The 23,360-nt window shown below is 47.5% G+C and overlaps 2 protein-coding genes across 4 annotated transcripts in view; one reads left to right on the forward strand and one right to left on the reverse strand.

Annotated features, from left to right (window-relative positions):
* TSC1 (TSC complex subunit 1) overlaps positions 1–17,863 on the forward strand; it is a 35,942-nt gene extending 18,079 nt beyond the window's left edge. For all 3 annotated transcript variants that reach the window (XM_066580168.1, XM_066580169.1, XM_066580170.1), the window contains exons 11-22: positions 4,236–4,348; positions 4,424–4,484; positions 4,613–4,705; positions 8,495–9,044; positions 9,962–10,005; positions 10,174–10,340; positions 10,594–10,776; positions 11,310–11,420; positions 13,085–13,207; positions 13,329–13,516; positions 13,602–13,763; positions 16,240–17,863. In XM_066580168.1, coding sequence (XP_066436265.1) covers positions 4,236–4,348; positions 4,424–4,484; positions 4,613–4,705; positions 8,495–9,044; positions 9,962–10,005; positions 10,174–10,340; positions 10,594–10,776; positions 11,310–11,420; positions 13,085–13,207; positions 13,329–13,516; positions 13,602–13,763; positions 16,240–16,705 — 2,261 coding nt within the window. In that variant the 3' untranslated portion in view covers positions 16,706–17,863. The remainder of the gene's footprint in view (positions 1–4,235; positions 4,349–4,423; positions 4,485–4,612; positions 4,706–8,494; positions 9,045–9,961; positions 10,006–10,173; positions 10,341–10,593; positions 10,777–11,309; positions 11,421–13,084; positions 13,208–13,328; positions 13,517–13,601; positions 13,764–16,239) is intronic.
* A 3,999-nt stretch (positions 17,864–21,862) lies between these two features.
* Positions 21,863–23,360, reverse strand: part of SPACA9 (sperm acrosome associated 9) — a 33,595-nt gene continuing 32,097 nt past the window's right edge. Inside the window, exon 5 of the mRNA XM_066579726.1 lies at positions 21,863–22,053. Within this exon, the coding sequence (XP_066435823.1) occupies positions 22,049–22,053 (5 nt within the window). The 3' untranslated portion in view covers positions 21,863–22,048. The remainder of the gene's footprint in view (positions 22,054–23,360) is intronic.

Here is a 23,360-nt window from a genome sequence, read left to right on the forward strand (position 1 = left end):
TTTCTCCCCATCAGTGGGTCCTCCTGTTTCTCAACTTTCCAAATGCACTACCCTGCCTGACTACCATCTCCAAAAGGTCTTTGACAGCCTTCCCTTTACCAGGTCCTGTCTTTTTAGCAGTCCCTTGGGCAGTGTTATTTCAGAATCTACAGGTGGAAAAAGTTCCCATCTATCCCAAAAGAAGTCAATTCGGCAAGAAAATGGTGGTAAGCAGAAGTAACCTAATTTTTGATTCTTTCGTTGCTCCGGCCCAATGTCTTCAGTCGCGTCCATCCTTCAAACCGCATCCCATTCCTCTATAGCTAAATCCTCCACATGAAGGGCGGTCCCCACGCCAGTCTTCCAGGGTGGAGGGTGTGTGTCTCCTCCTTTTCACGGACGTGGGCTCACTTGCGTCCAAGATGCTGGGCTGTGCAAGATCGTCTCTTTGGGGTATGCCACTGATTTTTCTTTGTTCCTCTAAATTGCTTTTTCAGTCTTTCCCACCACCTGAACCCGGACAGAACTTCATAGTACTTTTTGTGTTCTTTAAGCCTAAATCCACAGGAGGTTATCACCCCAGTTCCTGCACCCGAACATTTAGCCGACTTTTACTCCAACCTCTTTGTCAAGCTCAAAAAAAGACTGATCGGTTCGCCTGGTTCTAGTTTTCGAACTCCTAAATCGTTATGTCAAAGTATGCCATATTCACCTGGGGTCCCTGAGAGCTGTGATTGCTTTCATGGATCGAGGCAAATGTCTGTCAATGGACATCATGCACATCTGTCTCCACATCCCAATTCGACGATCCCATCAGCGACTCTTTAGCTTTGTGATCCATTCAAGCCATTTTCAATTTGTCGCCTTGGTATTCAGCCTAGCGACAGCTCCTCAAGTATTCATGAAGGTCCTGTTGGCTGTTGTGACATTTCTTCATTCCTGGCATATCGTGGCAATTCCCTATCTGGCCGGCGTACAGATCAGGGTACCATCCCTTTAGGGCCAATGCAGAGAGCCTCACGATGGTGCTGAACACACTCCCTTGCTTCGGGTGGATCATCCAAAATCCAACATGAGCCCCATCACATCACTTTTCTCGGCCTGTTCTTTGACACTGTTTAGGGGAAAGTACAACTGAGGGACAAACTCACACTGTCCAGTACTGGGTCTGCTTTATGTCGTCATGTGCTTCCCTCTCCATTCGCCAGGGCATGTGGGTACTGGGACTCGTGGTACAGGTCACACGAGTCCTTAGATCAGTCTTTGATCCTCCCTTATTTCATCTGTCAATCCCTCCTTTGGTTGTTGACGTTACCCAACTTCTCCCCAGGAAGGTCCTTTCTCCCACTCCGGAGAAAAGTTGTAATCCCGGATGCCTGTTTTTTTTTTTTGTTTTTTTTTTTAGGCTGAGGGTGGATCCTTGGCACATGAGGATATGTATATGCCAAATGGGGCATGGCAGACATGGCTCTAGTGGTGTCCAGACGTGGCAGTCAGCTCCTGATGTTTGTCATGGACTTGTGACCCACAAATCAAAGCTTGAATGGTGCTACCATGGAATTGGTTCCCCTTCCTATATATCTTTCCACAGACTCTTCTAATTACGCGGCGCCTCAAGAAGGCCAAAATGTAGGGCATCCCAATTATCCTCATAGTGCCGGACTCGCCACCTGAATATTGGTACGTCGACCTCTGCTGGTCGACGCACCCTGGCATCTTCTGCATAGACTATCTCCTTTGGCAGGCCCAGCACATCATCCACATTTTACATATGCGGTGTTTGACGGCCTGGCTGTTGAATCCTCAGTCTTGAGAGTGCTGGGGTTCAAGGACTCTGTTCAGATTATGCTAGATGCAAGAGGACAAGGGTTTCCTGTCCTTGAGCATATGGTGTGGCGGTCCTTTAGATAATGTGAGCAGCCACCTCTGACCCATGCACTTCCCCATTCCCCATGTTCTTTCTTTCCTTTAAGAAGTTATAGATATGGGTTGAGCCTCGGCTCCTTAAGAGTAAAGCTTCTATGCTGTTCGTCCTCTTTCTAACGCCCCATGGCTTTCAAATCTGAGGTGCATGGCTTTCTTCAGGGAGTCGCGCATTCCGCCCCTTCTTACTGCCTCCTGTCAGCACAATGGGACCTAAACTTGGTTTTTGAGGCATTGCAATTATCTGACTCAATGTGTGAGAGCTCCCCTTTTTTTTCAGCTATCTTGGAAGGTCGCCTTCCTGGTAGCCATTACTTTGATCTGTCATGTTTCTGAACTTGCTGCCTTTCAGGTACTGTTAGGTCAAGGTGGTGTTCCCTCCTTTCTCCCCAAGTGGTTTTGCCTTTCCACCTCGATGAGGGACATCGTTCTGCCATCCTTCTTTCCGGAATATACCCTTCATAAGCGCCATGGTCATCCGCACTTTGTGCATCCATCTCTGCTGTTATGATTTCAGTTTCTCATCACAGACTGCCTCCAAGTCCATTTACCTGCTGGATCAGGTCTGCAATCACTAAGGCCTACTATGCCAAGGGCAGGATTGTGCCCCTTTTGGGTTACGGTCCACTCCACTGGAGAAGTGGGTGCATCGTGGGCAGTGTCCCGTAATGCCTCTGCTCTTAAGGTTTGCCAGGCTGGGACGTGGTCTCCGCTTCATATGTTCACAAAGCTTTACAGGGTGCATACTTCTTCATCTTCTAATGCTGCTCTTGGTTGCAGGATTCAGCGGGCGGGAGTACCCTGATAGCATAATACGTATTTCTGGCCAACCGAGGGACTGCTTTTGAATGTCCCGATGTCTTCGCTGCATCCCTCCAATGACACAGCTGGGAAAACGGGATTTCTCGTCCATTGCATTGGGTGACCCAGCCCAGGACCATGGGGGTATAGCTACTGCCAGTAGGAAGTGGACACTAGGCAATGAACGTGTTGGCTCCCTCCTGCAGGCACCCAGCTAGCCAGTTTTTGGCTTGGTGTCTGTAGGAGGTGACCTCTTCCTTCATTAGTCTTCGTTTTCCTGCCTAAGGGACTTCAGGACTGGCACCAGACTCTCCCTGTTTACCCTAACGAGGAGGGCGAACAGACCAGATTTCAGTTACCACCCAGACCCTCAAAAAACAAGGAGGGACAGACATTTGGTCTGACACTGACCTGCCAGCCATTGTGACCCCCTAGATCAGAGCGCTCCCTTCCTCCTCAAAGGAAACCGGGAGTGGAGCTCTTTGTCGGGTGTTATGGCCTCCATTTGTTCCTCACTAGAGGGGCAAGCATTGCTCTTTTGCTATGCCAGTGAGGGACTTGCCAAGGGGCAGCTTAGTTCTCTAGTAGGTGGGTCCGACAATCCATGTCGTTTTTTTGGGGGTTTTTTTGACGCGGGAGGCACTTCCTTGAGGCATTCTTCCAGCTCCACAGCCTTTGTTCTGTTTCGCATGTCCCGTTAGCCCTCGGGCTCTTGCACTCCTACTGTTTGCGTACAAACTGATTTAGCTTAGTGGTATAGCTGGTAGGATGAGACAACTCTTCTGCTTAGTATCGCCTCCTAGTGGCAGCTATAACAGTTGATAGAGGGATTTTTACGGTGAGTAACAAAAAAAAATTCACTCCTGCTTTTCAAAAGTCAGCCTGTTTTTTGCATGGCAAGCCGTAGTTTGTATCAGTAGTTCTTTTGAGGGGAACATATGTGCCTAACTTTAGCAATGCAAGGAGGGAAAAACCCACAAATATTGCCAGTTTATTTTAATTTTTTTTACAGTAGTCATGCAGCATAAAAGATTAGGATAGTTCCCCCCCCCAAAATGGCAATTGTTATATGTTCGTTGTAGTAATACATTGCGTTACTTCCATAGTATTGTTAACGGTCATGGCAGACCCGGACGACATGATTATGTTGAGGGCGCTCCCTCAACCCTTCACATGCCATGATCCACATCCATCGCAGCACATAAGGGCTTGGGTTATTGATGATCTCGCTGATCCCTTGTGTTGTAGGCCGGCTGTTGGCCACCGCTGGCTCTTGGTGTGGATGCTGAGCCTGCGTGGTCCAGAAGATACAAGCTTATGTTCTGGGCAGGCAGGGGGTACCGTATCCATGAGGTCTAGTTTGTTGTAGTTGGTGTAGCTGTAAATAAGAATATCAATGATCTGGAGCCGTTGGAAAGAATTCAGCTGAGACTTGTTTGTCTGGGGACTATGGGGTACCGCACTCAGGGAGAAACCTCTTTGTAGCTGTATGTAAGCTTGTGTTGTAACGGTCGTGGGTTTTTTTTTCTTAGGTGGCAAAATAACCCCTTTGGGAACACCAGCAACCTCCCCTCCTCCCATCCTCAGCTCTGACGACTCTCCGTATGCCACAAATGTCTCATCCATCATAACGCCCCCCAGGAAGGTAAGTACTATTAAAGGAGTAACTTGTTGCTCGAGCTTCTGCCCCACGTCTCTAACAGTCCTTCTCACCCCACAGAATGAAGTCTCTAATCAGGAGAAACTCGAGCAACAGCTCAACAAGGGAGAAAAGGGCTCCGGTAAGATGCTGCACTGTAAACCCACTCTTGTTCACTTGGGGGCGCTCTTGTCCTACTTGTAACTCTTCCGTCTTCAGGCTGGATGTTGTGACCTGCCAACTTTACACACTGATTTGTATTTCTTACAGATAAAACTCCCAAAGTTGTGAAGATGGTGCCTCTGAAGGACCTGTCCGATGTGATAGAAGAGTTGTCTGCAGGCCACAATATCGCAGAGGAAGGTGAGTGTCTGGATAGTCAGTAGGTTTGAACCGTACTGCAAACTCCCCCCCCCCCCCCCCCCCCTCCATGTTGAAGATAACTCTCTTCAGAGATAATAGGTGGAAGGTCCGCAGCCTCTTAGGGAGAATCCAAGCAGGAGGGTCTTCCCGGGGATCAGGTGGACAGAAGAAACCTACTTCTCTGGGAGGTATCACCTGGGAGTATGCCTCATGGCATCCCTCTGATAGAATCCTTCATTGCTTGCCCCTCTATAGATATACAGTGACCTTTATCGCCCATTGTCTTTCTAAAAAAAATACCACAGAATTATTTTATTTTTTTCCTCTGTAGGAATGTCCAACAGACTCTGCTTTCCTATCTAGTACTTGTTAAAGAGGGAAGAGAAATTCCCACACATCAGTCCAGCGTACACTAAAATGCCACTTATAAGTGTATGCTGGGTGGGTGTGAAGTGAGTGAACAGATCCTCAAAACTGGTGCAGGGTTTTTTTTTTTGTTTTTTTTGCGGGAGGGTCATGTAGCACTATCGTGTAGGCATACTCATCTCCCCAATCCTTTCCACCTAATTCAGGGAATGTTATAGGGGTATGCCACCAAAGCAAGTTAGTCCCTATCTGATAACTTGCTGACTGTTGCCGGTCTGACCTCTGGGACCACCTCTAATCTAAAGTACTCTAGCCTACAAAAGTAACTGGACCCCTTAACAAGAATCAGATGGGTTTTTTTTGTTTTTTTTATTAATCCTTAGTGGGGCTGCTTTTGGCCCTAATAACATCAGATAATCTCAATGATATGCTTCCTACTAATGTCTAAACTTCAGCTGGCATTTCCCTCCATTCATCCTGCAAATGTCTAGCAAGTTCGCTCAAAGATGATCATCGTTTATATTTCCTGACCCAACATTCCATTGTCCCAGAGATGTTCAGGTTGGGACTCAATCCAGGCTAGTCCAATCATGGAACATCCGTATCCTCAAACCAACAGATTTGTGACAAGACGCGTTGTCTTGTTGGAAGTATGGCTGACCAGTACCAGAGTATTGCCACCCTGTTAGTGCGTTATTGTTTAGGATGTCCGGGTACACCACTGGGTTCCTGGTTCTTCCTACTACAACCAACGGACTGAAACCATGCCATGTCAAACCACCTCAGACCGTAACTGAACCTCCCCATACTTAACTGCTGGCACAACACTCTGGCAAAAGGCGTTCCCCCGGGATCCTCCACACCCAGGTACGGCCATCTGATTTTGAATGGAGTAACGATTCGTCACTCCATAGAATGTTGTTCCATTGCTGAACTGTCCAATGACAGAGCTCCTTGCATTGAGGGCGGGCAAATTACACTTCATGATGGACAGCTTGTGTTCCGCAGCATAACCTGTATATCCAGTAGCCATAGTTTGTGATTGGAACTGCATGCTGACACCTCCAAGGGTCTGCATCTTATGTCACATGGCTTAGGACACGTTACATGCTAAGAAGACATGATCCATTCTACTGATATGTCCAAATACTCTTGGTAGGATAGTGTATACAGCCCAGGTACGTCCCAGCGGAGATGGCAGTGTTCAAGCAGTCCCGCAGTTGGACTCCCACTCATCAGCAAGTTCTCTGTCCTGGTGGACAACCAGCTCTGGTTCTACGACCCCTTTAACAATCATGTTTCTCTGTACCATGTAGGTGTGTGATAGGTGGATTTAGATCATTAAAACCATCTGCTACTTTTAAGCAATATTGAGGATTATCTTTCATCTTTTTAGGACTGAAGCGTAAAGGTAAGTTGCATGGTTGACGGGTAACTCTAAGGTGGACACAGCGATTGGGTGATCGTGGTGGTGGCGGCTCGGTGGTCACAAGAACACTTCTACAAGTCTGAAAATGAACCTTTATATTAGAATGTCTTGGTGCTCAGTGGTCGCCCTGAGAGGAGGGACAAGCCTTCTAGTTACAGAATACACTGCGGGGAACGAGGGTTCATTTTCAGGACTTCAGAAGAACACGAGGTTAAACACCAGTTTGCACTTTGCACGTTAATGGTATTTTTTGGGGGTGTGGAGGAAGCAGTCTGGGTCACTCTAGTAAATGCTCCAAATGTGTGAGACTGATGGTGATGTGGCAGGAAGTGCCTTATCTCATTTACTTGGCTTTTTTTTTTTTTTCCCCCTCCATCCCCCACTTTTAGAAAACTAACTCCTTTTGCCATCGACGTCGCTGTCTGAGGGCTTGTTTTATGTGCCTTTAGTTCCTGTTGGTACCATTTTTGAAGTACACGTTTTTTTTTTAGTTGTTTATTTTGTTTTAAGACTAAGTGACCAATTCTGTCGTGTTGTATTGTTCTGACGACCTTCACCGTGTGGGATAAATGAGTTTTATCAGACTTTTATGGAAGCAGTGATATGATAGATAGATTTTATATATATATACATACATACACACTTTTTAGGGTTTTTATTTTATTTCTAAAGTTCTTTTACCTCATTTTTACATTTAAGTCTCCGTTTGCTTATAGAGAAGGCATCAGGCTGCAATGGCAACCGAACAGCCCCTCACAATTATCGCAGCGGGCTTTTCAGGACCCTCCAAACATAAATTGGTACACTTTAAATACCTGCTGCGGCATTTAGAAGGCTAACAGCTGTGATCGGCATTACCTCTGTTGCAGGAGGCTGTCGCCTTCCAAAGACAGAAAGCACCCACCGTGTATGAAGTGGGCTTGGTCCCACCATATACAAATACCATTCCTCCATTGTGTGTAATATATATATTTGCTTCCCTGATCTCCAACGTCCTCGCCACTAGTGAGTCACTGAAAGAGTGACCCTGCCGATGTATTAAAACGAGGTGAGGTGCCATCATACCCGCCCGCCACACTTCCATCACCTTCCTGTACTCAACACTCCTTTGAGTGTATTTTCTCTAAATAGGCAACCTTCCAAGATTGGACGACTAGATGGTCGACAGATCAGTTCGGGGTGTGCGCTCTTCTCCCATAGAGGCTTGCATAGAACTACGTTTTCAACTTTGATGTAACCATCAACTTGGTTTGCCTTGGCCCCCACCAAAGGACAGATGATCCCGCAGTAGATATTTGAACAGACAGGACAGAACTTCACTGACAAGTAGAACAGACTGGGAAAGGAGCATTGGTGGCTCCTACCATAGATGCCTCCTAGCCTACTTGTTTCCTTGGGATGTGGATTGGGGCGGTGATGGCTTTCAAGAACCTGTTGGCACAACATAATCCGCCTTGTCCCCTACCCATCACACACAATCCAAAGTGGGTTTTACTTCCTTTCCTTGTCCACTGTCTTCCTTTCATATCTGGTTTTGGAAGGGTGTATCTGTTAAAGGCCAAGAGTGTCTCTCTAGTAGTGGCCGCTCCACTGAGATGATGGCCCTTCCTTGACATTTGGCAAGGGCTTTGTCTGTGCTTGTGTGGGGAAGACACTGCAGAAAGGTTGCATTGTGCGTCTGCGAGATTTCAATACTGAGGTTGGTACACAGGGTGAGAAGAGGCTGGGTTTCTGCTGTAGCAGAGTTTGAGGTATGATGGTGCCAACCACTTGGATGCCACGTTCAACATTGCCCACAGAACCTAAGTGGTTGGACAGAAGGAGGGCCTTCTGTGATATTGTGAGATGCTGATGGGTTGTCATAATGGCCAAGGACCTAACAATAGCCGCCATACCTGCCAGAGACAGAAGCTTTGTCGATTATATGAAAAAGTGTCACCTTAAGGGGTTAATAAATGAATTGATAACTCATCACCTTTGTTTTTGTGCACCAGCTGCAATATCCCAGGAGCTTTCTCAGTTCACCACCCAGTCCGAGCATGAGCCAGCTGTGCGCCGCGGAGGCTTTGATTCACCATTTTGTCCTCAGTCCGACAGCCAACCGAACTCTCAGAGGAAGAGCAACTCTGTTACCCAGACCTCTGATCCAGCCGCAAATGTGCCACGCTGCAACGGCTCCCAGGACTCTGCAAAACAGGCATTCACCCCCATTGAGCCCCCCAGTGGAGTGGAGAATGACAACTCAGGGAAGACACAGACTACTGACTCTCTGCCCGATTCCAGGAACATCCTTACCCCTAGTCCTTGCAAAACTCAGGCTCATTGCAGATCCTGCTTCAATCCTGCCCCTTACGAGCACCTTTTCGAGCTGGCTCTGCCTAAAACCGCAAGCTTTTTCATCTCCAAAAAGACAGAGGAGCTGTACAAAAGGTTCAAAGGGAGCAGCGAAGAAGCCGAAGAAAGCAGTGCTTCGATGTCTCCTGCAGAGGTGCTTGACCGACTTATACGTTTAGGAGCTGACGCGCACACCAAAGAGCTGAACAAGTAGGTACTGCCATCGGCTTGGCGTGACCATTGGCCATCAAATATTGAAGGGGTTGTCTAGGCTTTAAGTGAGGACCTAGAATAGGTCTATAGTAGTTGATAGACGGGGGTCCATTGCTCGGGACCCTCGTCCATCAGTGGATCGTTCAGCCTGCTGTCGGTGCAATGGGTAGGATGTCTATCACTGGTCAGAGGTAGAAGAGAGGGCACCATGCTGCTCTTCCACCATCTTATTCTCTCATGGTCAGGGCTGGATGTGCAATTTCTTTTAATTTTTTTTTTTTAAATCGGTTATTAAAAAATCTTTTACACTTTCATTTAGTCCCCACAGGTAACTTTAATTTGCATTTATTTGATCACTTGTACTATATACCGCAGTACTTCAGTATTGCAGTAGATGGCAGTTTTTGTTATTGCCTATTAACCTCTACCATTGACAGGGCTTGATGGGCATTTATGCATGGCAGCCTTGGGGGGGCGGGGCGGCTTTCAGTAGGCTTCGGGCTGCCATGCTAGCCCATCTGCGCCCACTGATTGTGCTGCAGGGGATTTCAAAGGGTTTCTCCCCTTCCCACTGACTGTTTAAAAGCGTTGTCCATTTAGACTGGGGCATCTAAATCAATCACTGCCGCGATCAGAGCTAACTGTGATTGCAGCAGTTACCATATCGGGCAGCTATGGGTCCTCCTTGTAGCTGCCAGTTGTGAGGAGGAGCTCGCTCCATACACGCTTCAGGACCTGTATTTGCGTTCAGCAGTCCTTGAAGTGGTTAAACCATATTTGAGTCTCAGAATACGCGACGGCTGTCCTCACCCACATATGAACGTAGTATCATAGTCTACATTCATACCTGTCCTACCTGGGCTGCTTTAACCAAATATTAGCTGATCTAATTGCCTTTGGTGTCTTTTCTGCAGATTGCCTTTACCCAGCAAATCGGCTGACTGGACTCACTTTGGAGGTAAGCCCTTAGTATGTTAAAGCACTGATTAGTGACAAGGCACCAGTGACACTCCAACTACATGAATGTACACTATTCTGCATTACCCCCATACACACATATTGTAGTGGAGTTTGCAGTGTGGAATCCGCCATGTTGGAATTCACCCCAAACTGCTTGCTTTGCCAGGTTCGCCTCCAACGGATGAGATTAACACGTTAAGGAACCAGTTAATGCTTCTTCACAACCAGCTATTGTACGAGCGATTCAAAAGGCAGCAACACGCCATGCGCAATCGACGGCTTTTGCGTAAGGTGATCAAAGTGACGGCCCTGGAGGAACAGAATGCTGCTATGGTAAGCTGCCTTCCTTTTAGCCATAGGGATTGAAGACTGTTTTAACTTGGTTACTAATGGCTTTATCCACATACCTAAATTGAAAAGATGGGACAAAACAGTTTATGGCCTGGTTTGCTGCTGAACAGATTGTAAGAGGGGATTGCACAAGCAAGGGGCACTTAAACATGGTTGCATACCCCCTTACCCATAAGAACAGTAACTATAATGCATTGCTCCATGATGGTATAAGCCACCACTCTTCCTTCTCCAGAAAACCCTATTAAAGACACAAGAAGGGGACATCCAGTCAGCAAAGCAAAGCCTTGTGCAGGAACAGGGGCGAAACCAGCGGCTGCAGGAAGAGAAGGACTCTGTGGTTACTCAGCTTCATAGCCAGATCCGACAACTGCAACATGACAGGGAGGAGTTCTACAACCAGAGCCGGGAGCTGCAGGTCAGGAACCAAATAATGACACACGACAGATTAATGAATACTTTTTTTCAGCCATTAGTTAAAGGGGATGTCCTACATTGATGATCTATCCTCAGACTAGGTCGACAATAATAGATTAAAGGGTTTTTATCGTTCAGGATGTTCACAAGGTCGGTATGCTTGTGCACTGAGCTGATTTCTGCAGGAAGCAGACGTCTCTGTTCTCACCGCAGTGGCTAGGCTTGGCGTTGCAGGACACTCTTCAATGGGAATTTGGCCTCCAATACCAAGCCTGGCCACTGCAGTGAGAACGGAGCTGTCTACTTCCTGCAGAAATCTGCTTGGTGCACAAGCGTATTTGCCCGGAAAACTGATCATGGGGTTCCCAGGTGATGGACCCATTATGAGGACAGACTATAAAAGACATAAAGGGATTGTCCAGTTGTAAACTATCAACAAAATCCAGACTTTGGATCAGATCTGTGACAACCACTTTAAAGATAGATGGCTGCATTTAAGCACCAGTGCTGATCATATTCTCATTGCATTACCAGACTAAGGTGGAAGATAGTCGCAATACAATAACGGAGCTGCGGTCTGAGCTGAAGCTGTCCAACAACAAGGTGTGCCACACAGAGCTTAGACTCGGCCAGGTTTCTCAGAAGGTAAGGATCTGTTTTAATATAATTACATGGAAAACCTTAGAAAAAAAGCTGCGTTCCCATTATGCAAAGTGGTGGAGTATTACTAGGATGGTGGGGGTCTGACCTCTGGTACCACCACCAGCCTTGAGAATAAAGGGGCTGCATCCTCAGTCTTTGCCTGCACAGCGGCCCTCCTGGCCACCTGCTGTGCAGAGAACTGCAGCACTGCTTCATTTAAAGGGGTTGTACAAGAATAGTCTAATTGCATATCCACTGGAAAGGTGAGAAGTCTGATCAGTGGGGGTCTCGCCACTCACACCTCCACCAGTCTTGAGAAAAGGGGGTTCAGTGTTTCCCCTTCTCCTTACTGTAGGCTTCCTGAAACCACATGTAGTGAGGAGACTGAATGGAGTGATGGTTGCACATTTATCTTTAGTAGGACTGTCTGAGATGGCCGAGTGCTTGTACTCTGCTATTTCCATGAGTCCCACTGAAGTGGAGTGGTGCCGCACATTTGCAACCGCCACTCCATTCATTCTGACGTCGCTGTGCATGTAGTGACAAGATGGGGTCAGAGGACCTTAGATGACTAACCGGCAGGCGTCTCATTGCTATCACCTATTCTATGGGTACAACCCCTTAAGCTGAGTGGAACTTGACTGTATTCTTCTGCTCAGCCAGATCTCTTAAGAACCTTAAGGCTGCAGTCACACGGGGAGGAAGTCTCGCGGAATGACCACATGGAAATACTGCAAGACTTCCGTGGCAGAAATGCAGCTTCAAAACTTGCACCCTTTATAAGCAGCTTCGCCACCTGTATTCTGCTGCGGCCATCTCTTCCTATAGAAAGATGACTGCAGTAGAGACTGCATTAAAATGGACATGCCGTGGCTTTGAATTCTGCGCGACATTTCATTTTCGGCACGACGCAGCCACAACAGCTTCTCCGCAGCGCGTAGACGCGCTTTTTTTTTTTTTTTTGCAAGTCTCGTCCACTTTGCTGCTTAATCCCAGGATATAAATCGCCGGCAGGATTTCCATGCACAAAGTCTGCACAGAAGAGTACAAAGTGTACTCGCCTGGTGCACAGTGGACTTCTCTAAATAGAGAATCCTCTGGCACCCGATATCCGTGGAAGCTTGTAAACCACCCCAGGTTCTCGATCCAACCTTGATGGAGAGTTGTCATTGGGGTGCCGCCCCTAGCCACGCTATGGGGCTCAAGTAGATGCAATGGGTACAATAGAAAAAAACTCCCCGCACTCAAAAACCCATAGGGATTAATGAGGATTAGATCAATCCGTGGAGAATTCTTTATTAAGATGCAACGCGTTTCAGCAATTATAGTATTGCCTTTCTCGAGCATAAGAAAGGCAGTACTGTGATTGCTGAAACGCGTTGCATCTTAATAAAGAATTCTCCACGGATTGATCTAATCCTCATTAATCCCTATGGGTTCCTGAGCGCGGGGAGTTTTTCTATTGTACCCATTGCTTTTATTTATATGATGGGGATTTGTCAGTTGTCCTGGATAAAGTCTTCCTACAAGTTTTCTACTACAGGCTGAAAAACTCGCCGCTCTGTTCTTCTGAGCATGGGAAGTTGCTACAAAATGTAAAATCAATATATGACCCAAATATTCACCTTTACCAATACTGCTGGTGTTCTGTTGCTTTGTACCTGCAGCTTTCCAACAGCGAGTCTGTGCAGCATCAGATGGAGTTCTTGAATCGGCAGCTTTTGATTCTTGGGGAGGTGAATGAGCTTTACGTGGAGCAACTTCAACACAAAAACACCAATGCTGATAAGGTACGAAGCCGTGAAGCCTGCAGATTAATGACTGCGCATTGGCTTTGGGCGAAGTACAACGTGGCAGCAGAAGTCATGGCACTTGTTTCTATAGGCAATTGAGCTGTATATTCTCTCCTAGGAAGTAGAGATGCTGCAGGCGTCCTTTAGAAAGGAGCTGGAGAAAGCCCGGTGCATGGTTGTACAACAAGGGCAGAAGCTGGAGTGCACCCAGAAGAAAGCCGTGGAGCTGGAAGCGCAGCTGGCCAAGAAAGAGGGGCTATTCCAGGAACAGAAGAAGTTCTTGGAAGATCTGAAACTGAAGAACAGGTACTTGTCCATTTGGTCACCGATGTGCCTTATCTGTCCTTGGCAGCTGAGGAACCAATGCTAACTTTATATTTTTTGTCCCCAGAGGGCAGCTGAAAGCTGCAGAGAGCAAGTATAACGCCCAGAAAAGGATAAGCCAGGTCTTTGAAGTGGAGATCCTCGGTCTGTATAGCCAGCTGGAGAAGGAAGGCTTGTGGAAGAAGCGAACAGAAGAGAAAGCTGAAACTGCAGAGGTGGCAGAGGAAAGGTGAGCCGAGGTCACAGCCTAATTACAGCAGTGGCAGTTGCCAGATTAAGGCCATTGAGGGCGAATTTAATGCTTGTCGGGTTGCTGCCTTGCAGCTGGCATTTATTTACTTTTTACCAGCTATTAATGTGGCTGGTAGAAAATGAATGCCAAGCTAGTGACTTATCAACCTGCCAGTAGGGGTGCCCGTGGACTGCTGGCATACTGTTTTAAGGAGGCAGCAACCATTTTTTTTTCTAATCCTGGATAATCCCCCAATTCCATGTTGCCTATTAAAGCAATATGGATCTTATAGATATGTCCCCGCCTTGGACCACCACCTATAAGCTAGAATACTGCTGCAAGGAATACATATGGCCACATGCAGCTTCTTCTTGTATCAACTGCTTGCCTAAGTGAGCACATAGCAGGCTTCTGTACTGGCTGCATTTCAAGGCCAGGCTCAAATGGGTGTATCCTGCAGCATGCCGACTGCAAGAGATATACGCACGCCACACAGCCAATACATCACCAATTGCAATGTACTATCTTGGCGTGTATGCGCATGTAATACGTGCCAAGATAGAACATGCTGCGTTTTTTTTTGTTTTTTTTTTTTCCTTATGTCTGTATTTTGAACAATTCATGTGAGTGGTTACATGTCCGTGCTTGGAGACTAGTACAGTGTAGTCCGTGTGCAAATTGCATGTGGAATATGCTATACCAACATGTTCGTGCGAGGCCGGCCTAAGGGTATGAGTATACATAGTGGAAATTTTCTGCAAGAAAATTCACAAGTGACTTTGTTGCAGATTTTCACCATAGATTTTACTCTTGCGGTGCAGTGACAGAATTCCACAGTGCAAATCCACTGCGTAAATGAAGCTTGTTAACCCCCCCCCCCTCCCCCCCCTCCTGCCTTACATACTACTGTGTTTTGTTGCAGAATTTCTGCTGTGGAAAGTACCCCAAAATTCTGCAACAGTTTTGCTGTGGAGGCCATCCTTAACCCCAGCACAGTGGGTGACATAAATTTACGTCACTGCTGCACAGAGCCCAGGCAGCAGCGATGTTAAAGTTACCATCGACTGTTGCAAGAAGGTTAACTACTTGTGTTAATGAGGCAACTTCTTTAATGACATGGACTGGAAGCATAGCTCTAGCCACGAATTGTTTCTAAACACTGATATCCGTGCAAGTTAATAGAAGGGCCTTTTTACACTACTTGATATGAGCCTGATAACAAGTGCCACTCAAGGAGATCAACTCTAGGTCAATGGAGAATGGATGCAGGATGAACAATTGGGCAGATGATCATTTCCCATACAGTTTTGTCCTTGTCAGAAGCACGATCACATGGGAGGATGTGCTGCCGGTAATGACTCTTCAGCGGCACAAAAGATGCATTCAGGTGCAGCTTCACACCGCTTTTGGGCAAACTTTACTACAAATGTTCTTGCCCGTGCAAAAGGCTCATAAAGGGGTGGCACCACAACTGCAAGTTGTTCCCACACTATTGAGACTCCTGCCAATCTTGAATTGGGGGTCAAGTTGCCAACCCTCACTGTGGGGTTACTGCACCCATCGCAATGAGTGGAGACTGAATGGAGCACTGGTTGCTCAAACGCACTAGCACTCCGTTCACTTTCAATGGGACTGCGGAGATACCAGAGCGGGTGCCACTGGGCTAGTAACCCCATTCCAATGAATGGAGCGCTGACTTTACCAGCGCTCTTCTCACAGTGATTTCACCACGAGAATGGGACACGAGTCCTGTTATCTATCAACAAGTTATTCCCTTGCTGAATAACGTAGGAGGTGCACATTAAAGGGGCTATGTCATTAAAGCAAAACAGTCCACCAGCTGGGCAATGCCCAAAATAACAAGGGCATACTCCTCTCCTGGAATGCTGCTGACAGCCAGTGCTGGCAATGTGATCGGCTATAGCAGTCATGAATACGTGAGCATACCCTCATTTGTTTTAGGCAGGGCCCAGCTCGGTGACCGGGTTTTGTTTAATTTCCAAACTCCTCTAAGCCCACAGTGAGGACGACGGGAGACAAGGGACCTCCACCCTCCTCCGCCATTATCAAGATTGGCAGGGCTTTCAGTAGAGAAACGCCCACTGATAAGCAATTTATCCCCTAGCCTGTGGTTGGGGGATAACTTGCAATTGGGGTAGAATCCTTTTAAGTGAATCTTAATGTAGAAGCTTCTCCTGCTATCTGATATCCAAAATGGTCCATTTTCCTTGCCATAAGGGTTCTAGTTTCTACGTTGGCACAAAGGCAGCAATTTGCCGTTCATGGCTTCCTTCAGAAGTGATGAGAAACAAAAAGGCGCAAGACTTAGCTGAGCCCGTCCGTTCTTCACTTTATGATCAATGGGGGTGTGGGTGCTGAAACCCCCACAGATCGGTAACCTGATGCCATTAATGCATGACTATTTTTCACCTTTTGGGGACTTTTTTTCCATTGTTGCATTTATGTTTTGTAGGTTTGATATTGACAACGCGGCCACTTCCAGTCCTGATGACTCCAACAAAGAAGAATTGAATGTCAGTAACGGTAGCGAAGCCGCTGCCACCATGCACACAAGTATTGTCTCCAGTGGAGGAAGCAGTCGGAGCGGAAGCAGCCAAAGCGGAAGCGGCAGCAGCAGACGGTCAACCCCAGAGAAAGGCAATAACTTGCTGCCTGGCTTTAGAGAAGCTCTGGAGTTGCCTTCCAGCGGCCCTTTGACTACTGGCTCCTATCCAAACGCTAAGAGCTTTCTTGGTATCCGGGCCCGTGAGTTGTTTCGCAACAAGAGTGAGAGCCATTGTGATGAGGGAATGAGTAGCCTCTCTGACATCCTGAAAACTGAGCTCTGTCAAGGTTCGGGGGCCGAGACCGGGGGCTCTTCGGCAAGTAATATGGGAAGCCCGTCTGTGCGAGATTTTCAAATCATGGACTATGACTGACTTAGACACATCATAACCACAGTTAGGAGGCGAGCAATCAGTGTTACCTTCCTTCTGGCTCCTGGCTTCACTCCTCGGTGTCTAAACCGTCTTCAATAATCGTCACGCTACTTCTGCAGTGCAACAGTAGCAGACCACTGGAACTGAAAGGAATCGTGGAACCTCTTGTCCCCCTCCCTCTTCACCCTCGATTTTATTTATCCCCTTCATCCCGGCTGTTTTCTCCAACCTTTAAATTAACATTTCTTCATTCCCCTTCCTGCAATGAACAGGTTGGGGCCGACAAGGAATGAGCAAGTACCTCCGTCTGCAGAGACCGGATCAGTGGAGCAGAATGTTCTATGTCAACTTACTTTTCCCTCCGCTATCATGATCATAGACTCCATTCTTGCTTGCCGGTTCTGGAACGATCATGGATTTTTTTTTATTTTTTTTTTTCTCCTTCCTCTCCTTTTGGGCCATCAGTGCATCCTGAGCATTTATTTACTGGAAAGGACACTTTAGTTTTGATAGACCCCAAAAGCCATCCTGTAACGACTAACTTGGAACATATCGCCAGCGTCTTGCGCCCCCCCCCCCCCCCCCCTGCCCTATAAATGACGCTGGAATATGGCAGCTCAGTCCAGCATATTGCTTTATAGAAGTGGCCTTATATGTTAGGTGGATGCCAAATGATGTAAGGGACCAACCTTTTACCTGGGCTTATCCCCTTTTTCTGGATTCTTCTATATCCCCCTCCCCTCGGTAGTATCTGCCCTTGCAACCCAGAGCCCAATGCAGCATTATCTGCTCCCTGTTGGCAAGCAGAGCTTGCAGCCCGTTCATCCCCCTTTCAGTTTCGGACAGCCCAGATCACGTATGCGTACAGATCCCCCATAATTCACACAAACTTCTTACTTTTCTGATTGCACTTTAATGAAAAACCCTAACTTTGAATTAAACACTACACAGACGCACCCTAAACGCCGCACGTTATGTTGGCCTTGGTACATAACTATTACTATACCACTTCGGTGCTTTCTTACCTGTCCGCTTCCACCGGTTGTAAAACTACAGATCCTTCCGGCTGTCGGGGCGTAACGGGAGTTGGTTTTACAACAGCTGGAGAGCTGCCGGTCGGAGCGCCGCTTTAAGCATTAATCCTCCCCCCCCCCCCCCCCCCCCACGTGTAGTAATTAAGAGTCCTAGTTTACAGCTTGATGAACCCATGGTCAGTTCCCCAATCTGTCCACAAATCATTGCCGTTGGATTGGCGAAATGTCTTTACCGTTTCTGCAGACTTGATCCCTCTTCTTCCCTGATGGCAAGATCATAAAGTTTACATTCAGGATAATTGCAGCATGCCGTAAAGTGCAGCCACAAGTTTACCGAATGGTTTTTCAGTCGGCGCAAACCATGGAAGAAGCCTGTAGTAATGCAGCTTGCTGGATATTGATCAGCACTTGCCTGCGTTTTCATCCATCTAGTGGGTCCCTTGCTATTTTGTAAGCTGGCCCAGTATTGGCCTGGGTCGGTTGGGGGCCGGTGACATCATTAAAGTGCAGAGTGCTTGAGTGATGTCACTGTGAACTAGTAACTTTGGCCGCGGACTCATTGCTGTCTTCTTCCAGAAACCGTGCCACTCTTGCGCAATTGGCTGTGTCCGGTTAAGTCCTAGGTGCAGTACCTTATCTAGCCTGTTTGGACTAGAGTGGTGCTGTTTTTGCTAGAAGGCAACCGGTTTCCTCTTAACCCGTGGTATCCTTCGTGGTCCATACACTGTTGGCGACCGCAGACCCACAAGGACGCACGCTGACTATTCTGCTTGGTTTGACCCCGCCGTGTCATGTTCTTGCCATTATCTGTCTATTATTGACCAGCAGACTACGGTTCTCATCGTGAATCTCGATCCTGCGAGCAGGCGGACAGGCTGCAGACCCAGAGTATTAGTCCAGGGCAGACTATATCCCAGGAGGTCCAGAACTGTTCTAAGACTGTTTGCTTGTGTTTAACTGTGAACAAATAAACCAGATTATTGTTTTGCACTATTTTTTTTTTCTTTTGTGTAATTTCATGACTTTTAATCGCATCTTCTGCTCCGTGTAGTTCAGCGCGGGTCTCGGGCGGACAGGAAGCAGGTGAGCCGTCGGAGGAGCTGTAGGGATAGTGCAGCCTCTAGGAATCGGGGAAACCTGTTTACATTGGCTTACAGAATAGTGGAACTAAAACTCCACTCAGGCCGAGTTGTAGATCTGTCTAGCCGCAGGTTAACCCCCTTGGTTAAGCCGTATGATCGTATGGGTTTTTTTTTCTCACCATTTTCCACTTATTTCGGGTTCTTGTTTTTACAGCGTTTACCATTTGGTAAAAATAACAGTTATTTGATCAGCGTGATTACTGTGGCCCCAAATTTATAGAGATTATCCCAAAATTAGAAAGTCAAATGCATATTTTTCAAAAAGCAATGTAATCTGCATCGCCGCACTCTTCATTTTTGTGCCAGCGCGGCTCCGGGGGGATTCTTTTTTTTGCAGGAAGAATTGTAATTTTTTACTGGTGCCAGTTTGACTTTTTTTTTTTTATAAAGTTGTGTTTTTTGGTTTCTTCTTTTTTTTTTTTTTTTTTTTTTTTTGTGTTTTTGCGAGGTGAACAAAAAATATCCATTTTGGCATCAGTTTAAAATTTTTATGGCAGTCGGGGCAAAATGAATAACAAGATACGTTGGTCGTTACGAACGCGGTAATACAGATTGCTGCGTCTGGTGTTTTTATCCCTTTTAGGGGTGCGTTCACATGTGGGTTCGATGGGACGCCTACGCATTAATACACTTCAATGTCTTTACAGTAGGGATTTTTCTCACTGTAAGATTGAAAAATTGCTGCCAGGTGGCATCCAAGTGTAGCGTGGCATTCCTGAAGGGTCACTGGTGCAGCCCTTTATGTTGGCCAGCAGTGGGGACTATATGGCTAGGAGCCCTTGTGGGATTTTGGCATCATTGTGTAACGAAGGATTGGTGATCCATCGCCTACATCCAATCCTCCATGCCACTTATGTGCCAGCAGCTTGGTGCCACTTCAGTCCAACAAACGTGCAGATCTGACACTGCACCCCCACCGACCAGCGGGCTGTGTATACCGCCATGGGCTATAATGGAGCCATGTGCTGCCTGCGGAATACTTGGACCTCAAATGGCCTCATCGTAGCTCATCGGGCGGTACGTGAGGGATTGTCCTGAGACCATTGGTCTGTGGGGAAAACTGGATTCACACATCAGAAAAATGCTCATCTGACTCCACTAATGTGTTCTACACTTTCCGGGGGCCATAAAATTACACCCCTGTTGGATGAGCCTTTTTTTTAAAGGGGTTTATGCCCTCTTCTACGGATTGATGACCGACCTCTGGACAGGTCTGCCCCTCGGGAACATGTCTGTCAGTTGATTGGCTGCTGCAGTGGACATTGGGGCTGGACAGACTGTCATTAAAAGGTCAGCACAGGAAGTGCTGGCGCTGGTTTCATGCCTATTGGAATCAGTGGGAGCGCCGCGCTGCTCTTCCAATTTCTGCTTATGACGTCACATCCAGTTATTGACCAGAAAAGGAGCACAAAGTAAAATAGTAGCGCGGTTCTCCTCCACTGATGACAACACGCGGCACGCTGCACTAGACCGCAGGCCGGACAGTCAGCTGATAGACGGGGGTTCTGAAGGGCAGATCCACATCCATGAACTACGAAGAACCTATCCAGACAATGTGTCATCAATGGAAAAGAGGGCAGACAACCCCTTTTAAACCAGTGTTTCATAGACCAGTCTAAGGGTGGGTTGCACCAACCATGCTGCTGGTCCAGATTTAGTTAACCCCTTAGTGATGGTCAATATGCCTTTTAATTATCTCACTAATGGGTTTTTAACCAGAATGTACATCTTTTTTTAGGTAGTTGCCTAGCTGACTGACAGCCAGGCTCCTGCTCTAACCACTAGTTGCAGAGAAACCTCCAGATCCTGACTGTTTAATCGGATAGGGTCCCGGCAGTCGGAGCAGCAAGTTATTTCCCTTTTGTAGATGGGAGATGACATTAACCCCTCTTAAAGGTGCATTTACACGGAGGGTTGATTCGCGGGCGTGTGCAGCGCCATATGCAGCCAGACGCGGTCTCTGCCTGCAGAGCGTATGGCTGCTGACTGTGTTCAGCGCTGCGGGTGCCCTGCACTGTCTTACCTTTACAGCCGTGGGCATGAGCATATGTTCAGCGCTTCACGCAATGAGGTTTGGATGCAGTAAAAAGTATTGCGCAGAAAACGGCAAAAATGGATTTGCTTTCTAATGTAGTTTTCACTGCCCGGTGTGAATGCACCTTTAGTCATTCCAGCTCTTTATTTTAACCCCTTAGTCATCGTCCATACACCTTTTTATATGATGGTCATTTCCAGGCCTTTTTACAGCAGTGCAGGTTTTACTTTGCGCGGGTCCGATGTCTCAGCAAGGGCTGGGGCTGGGCCGTCTAATGACGAGGCTCCTGCTCGAACGGCTGGGGGAGGAGAAACCTTTATCCCTGACCATTTAATCCCTTCCATGCTGCAATCAAGGCTAACTTCACACGGGCGAGTGCGATCTCGGGCCGTGAATCATGCTCCGATATTGCGCTCGCCAACATGCGATTTCCCTGCGGATGTGAGGCGTTTTCTTTAATATATCAAAACAGCCTCGCAGCACTTCCGGGAAGTAGTGATCCTCCAGCACTGCTGATAGCTGCAGTGGAAGATCGCGGAGTGCCGCCAATTGTTTTCAATGGGGACACCTTGCATCACACTCTCGTGCTCCCAGCATGCGATGCTACCACTGGCCCCGTTGAGCACAATAGGCGATGCGAGGGCGTGCCCAAAGATAGGACGGGTGCAACTTGTTTCCTGCATCGCGCCCGCCTATGTGTATCACCCCATACAAAAGAATGAGCCTCATATTTGTGTGTGATTTGTGAGTCTCGCAACGCACAAACTTGCATGAGAATCTCGTCCGTTAACCCTTTCCCACCCAGTGTCAGACCTCGTCCGACATTGAGCTTTCCCTGCATAGCTCCCATGTGGGGTGAGGTCTGACACGCTTCTAACAGATGGGAGCCGTGACGTCTGCATATGTTCTCTCTAAAAGCGTCCCCCCCAATAACCAGCCTCAGGCGTGACGTTATCGCCTCTTTATTCTTTCTTGGGACACATATATGGCTTATATATCGGAGCGAACCTTCCAGCCACCTACTTCTTGACGCTGCACTAGGCTAAAACCAAATCCGTTCTGAAGCGGCTGTGAAAGTGATGCAACGTTTATTACGGGGGAGCGGCCGCCGGGCGGAGGAGACGTCGGCTGTTTAACCTAGAGGAGACAAGATGGCAGTCATATTCAGCGGTTAGAAGAGTCACCCGTGAGACATACATCACATGTAGATCACAGCACCCACTGAGAGCGAGACCAGAAGGAATGTTCAGGAGATTAGGTAGAAGTTTGCTCAAGTAATTAGTCAGTCAGCAACTTTAACAGGACCTGATGTGGAAAGAACAGCTGGACTATCGGATGCCGGATCAAAGGACTTTCCAGTGGATGTGCCGTCTGATGTGGAGCAGGAGACAAGTCAATGCGAGAGCGCATGGGACTCGGAAAAAATCTTTGTAGGGTGACATCGCCGGAGCGGGTGAGTATAAGATATGCATCAACCCCGTCACGTCCCCGAAGAGCACCAGAACTTGGTGTACATGGGTTCGCTCTAAGGGCATCTTGGGAGGTGTGATTCTGCACACCCTACTTGCATGGGTTATAAATCGCCTGTGTGAACAGGCCGGATGCAGGCGGCCATATTGCGTGTTGCGTTCTAGTGACTCCCATCAGACAGCACATGGCCACCCATTCATGCACTGTGGGTAATGTACACTGTATGTCCCGTCCTTGATATGAGAATAGGACTTGCAGCGACTATTGATGGGGTATATAGCCTCATAAGCTATAATGGGGCCGCATTATGTCCATAGAATATACGACCCTGTGAATGGGTTCTGAGCCGCCACTGTAATGGGTCAGTGTGCTGTCAGCTGCCATTTCTCCTTGAGGAGAGCGTAAAGTCTTACATAGACCATGCAATGCTTTCTGGGAACAAATATGTAAACAGGGGGTAGAGAAATACCTCCACAGCTCCCCTAGTGGTAGGTGGCTTCCTTATAAGTCATTGGTCAACCTTTCGAGAGACCTTGACCCTGATCCGCACTGACAAGGGGCAAGCAGCCCGGCTGGAGTTAGGTTTCGCCCCTTTGGAGAAGTCTCTAGATTGGCTTTTTACCTTTTGGGGCCTTTTTGAGGCTTGATTCCCTCGAGCGAGCGTCCTATCGATCCGCGACACTGAGCGATATTGCACTCTTAAACGTGCGATTCTCAATGCCAGTGTGGTGCCTTTCTGCTTAAAAGCATCTCATCTATCTACTTGCGATTTTTCACGCATGTGAAAAGCTTGTAATTGCTTCCAAAAATCGCACCGCGCTCGCCTGGCACGCGAATATTATTGCTTTTTTTTTGTCGGTATCTTGCAAGGAATCGCCTAAAAATGGGACATACAGCAATACGGTATCGCTGCGAGAGAAGAATAGAGAATGTGTTCTCATCACACGCGGGTTCGGTCCAGATCCCAATCTGAT

Source organism: Eleutherodactylus coqui, chromosome 10 (assembly GCF_035609145.1).
Source record: "Eleutherodactylus coqui strain aEleCoq1 chromosome 10, aEleCoq1.hap1, whole genome shotgun sequence".
Lineage (NCBI taxonomy): Eukaryota > Metazoa > Chordata > Amphibia > Anura > Eleutherodactylidae > Eleutherodactylus > Eleutherodactylus coqui.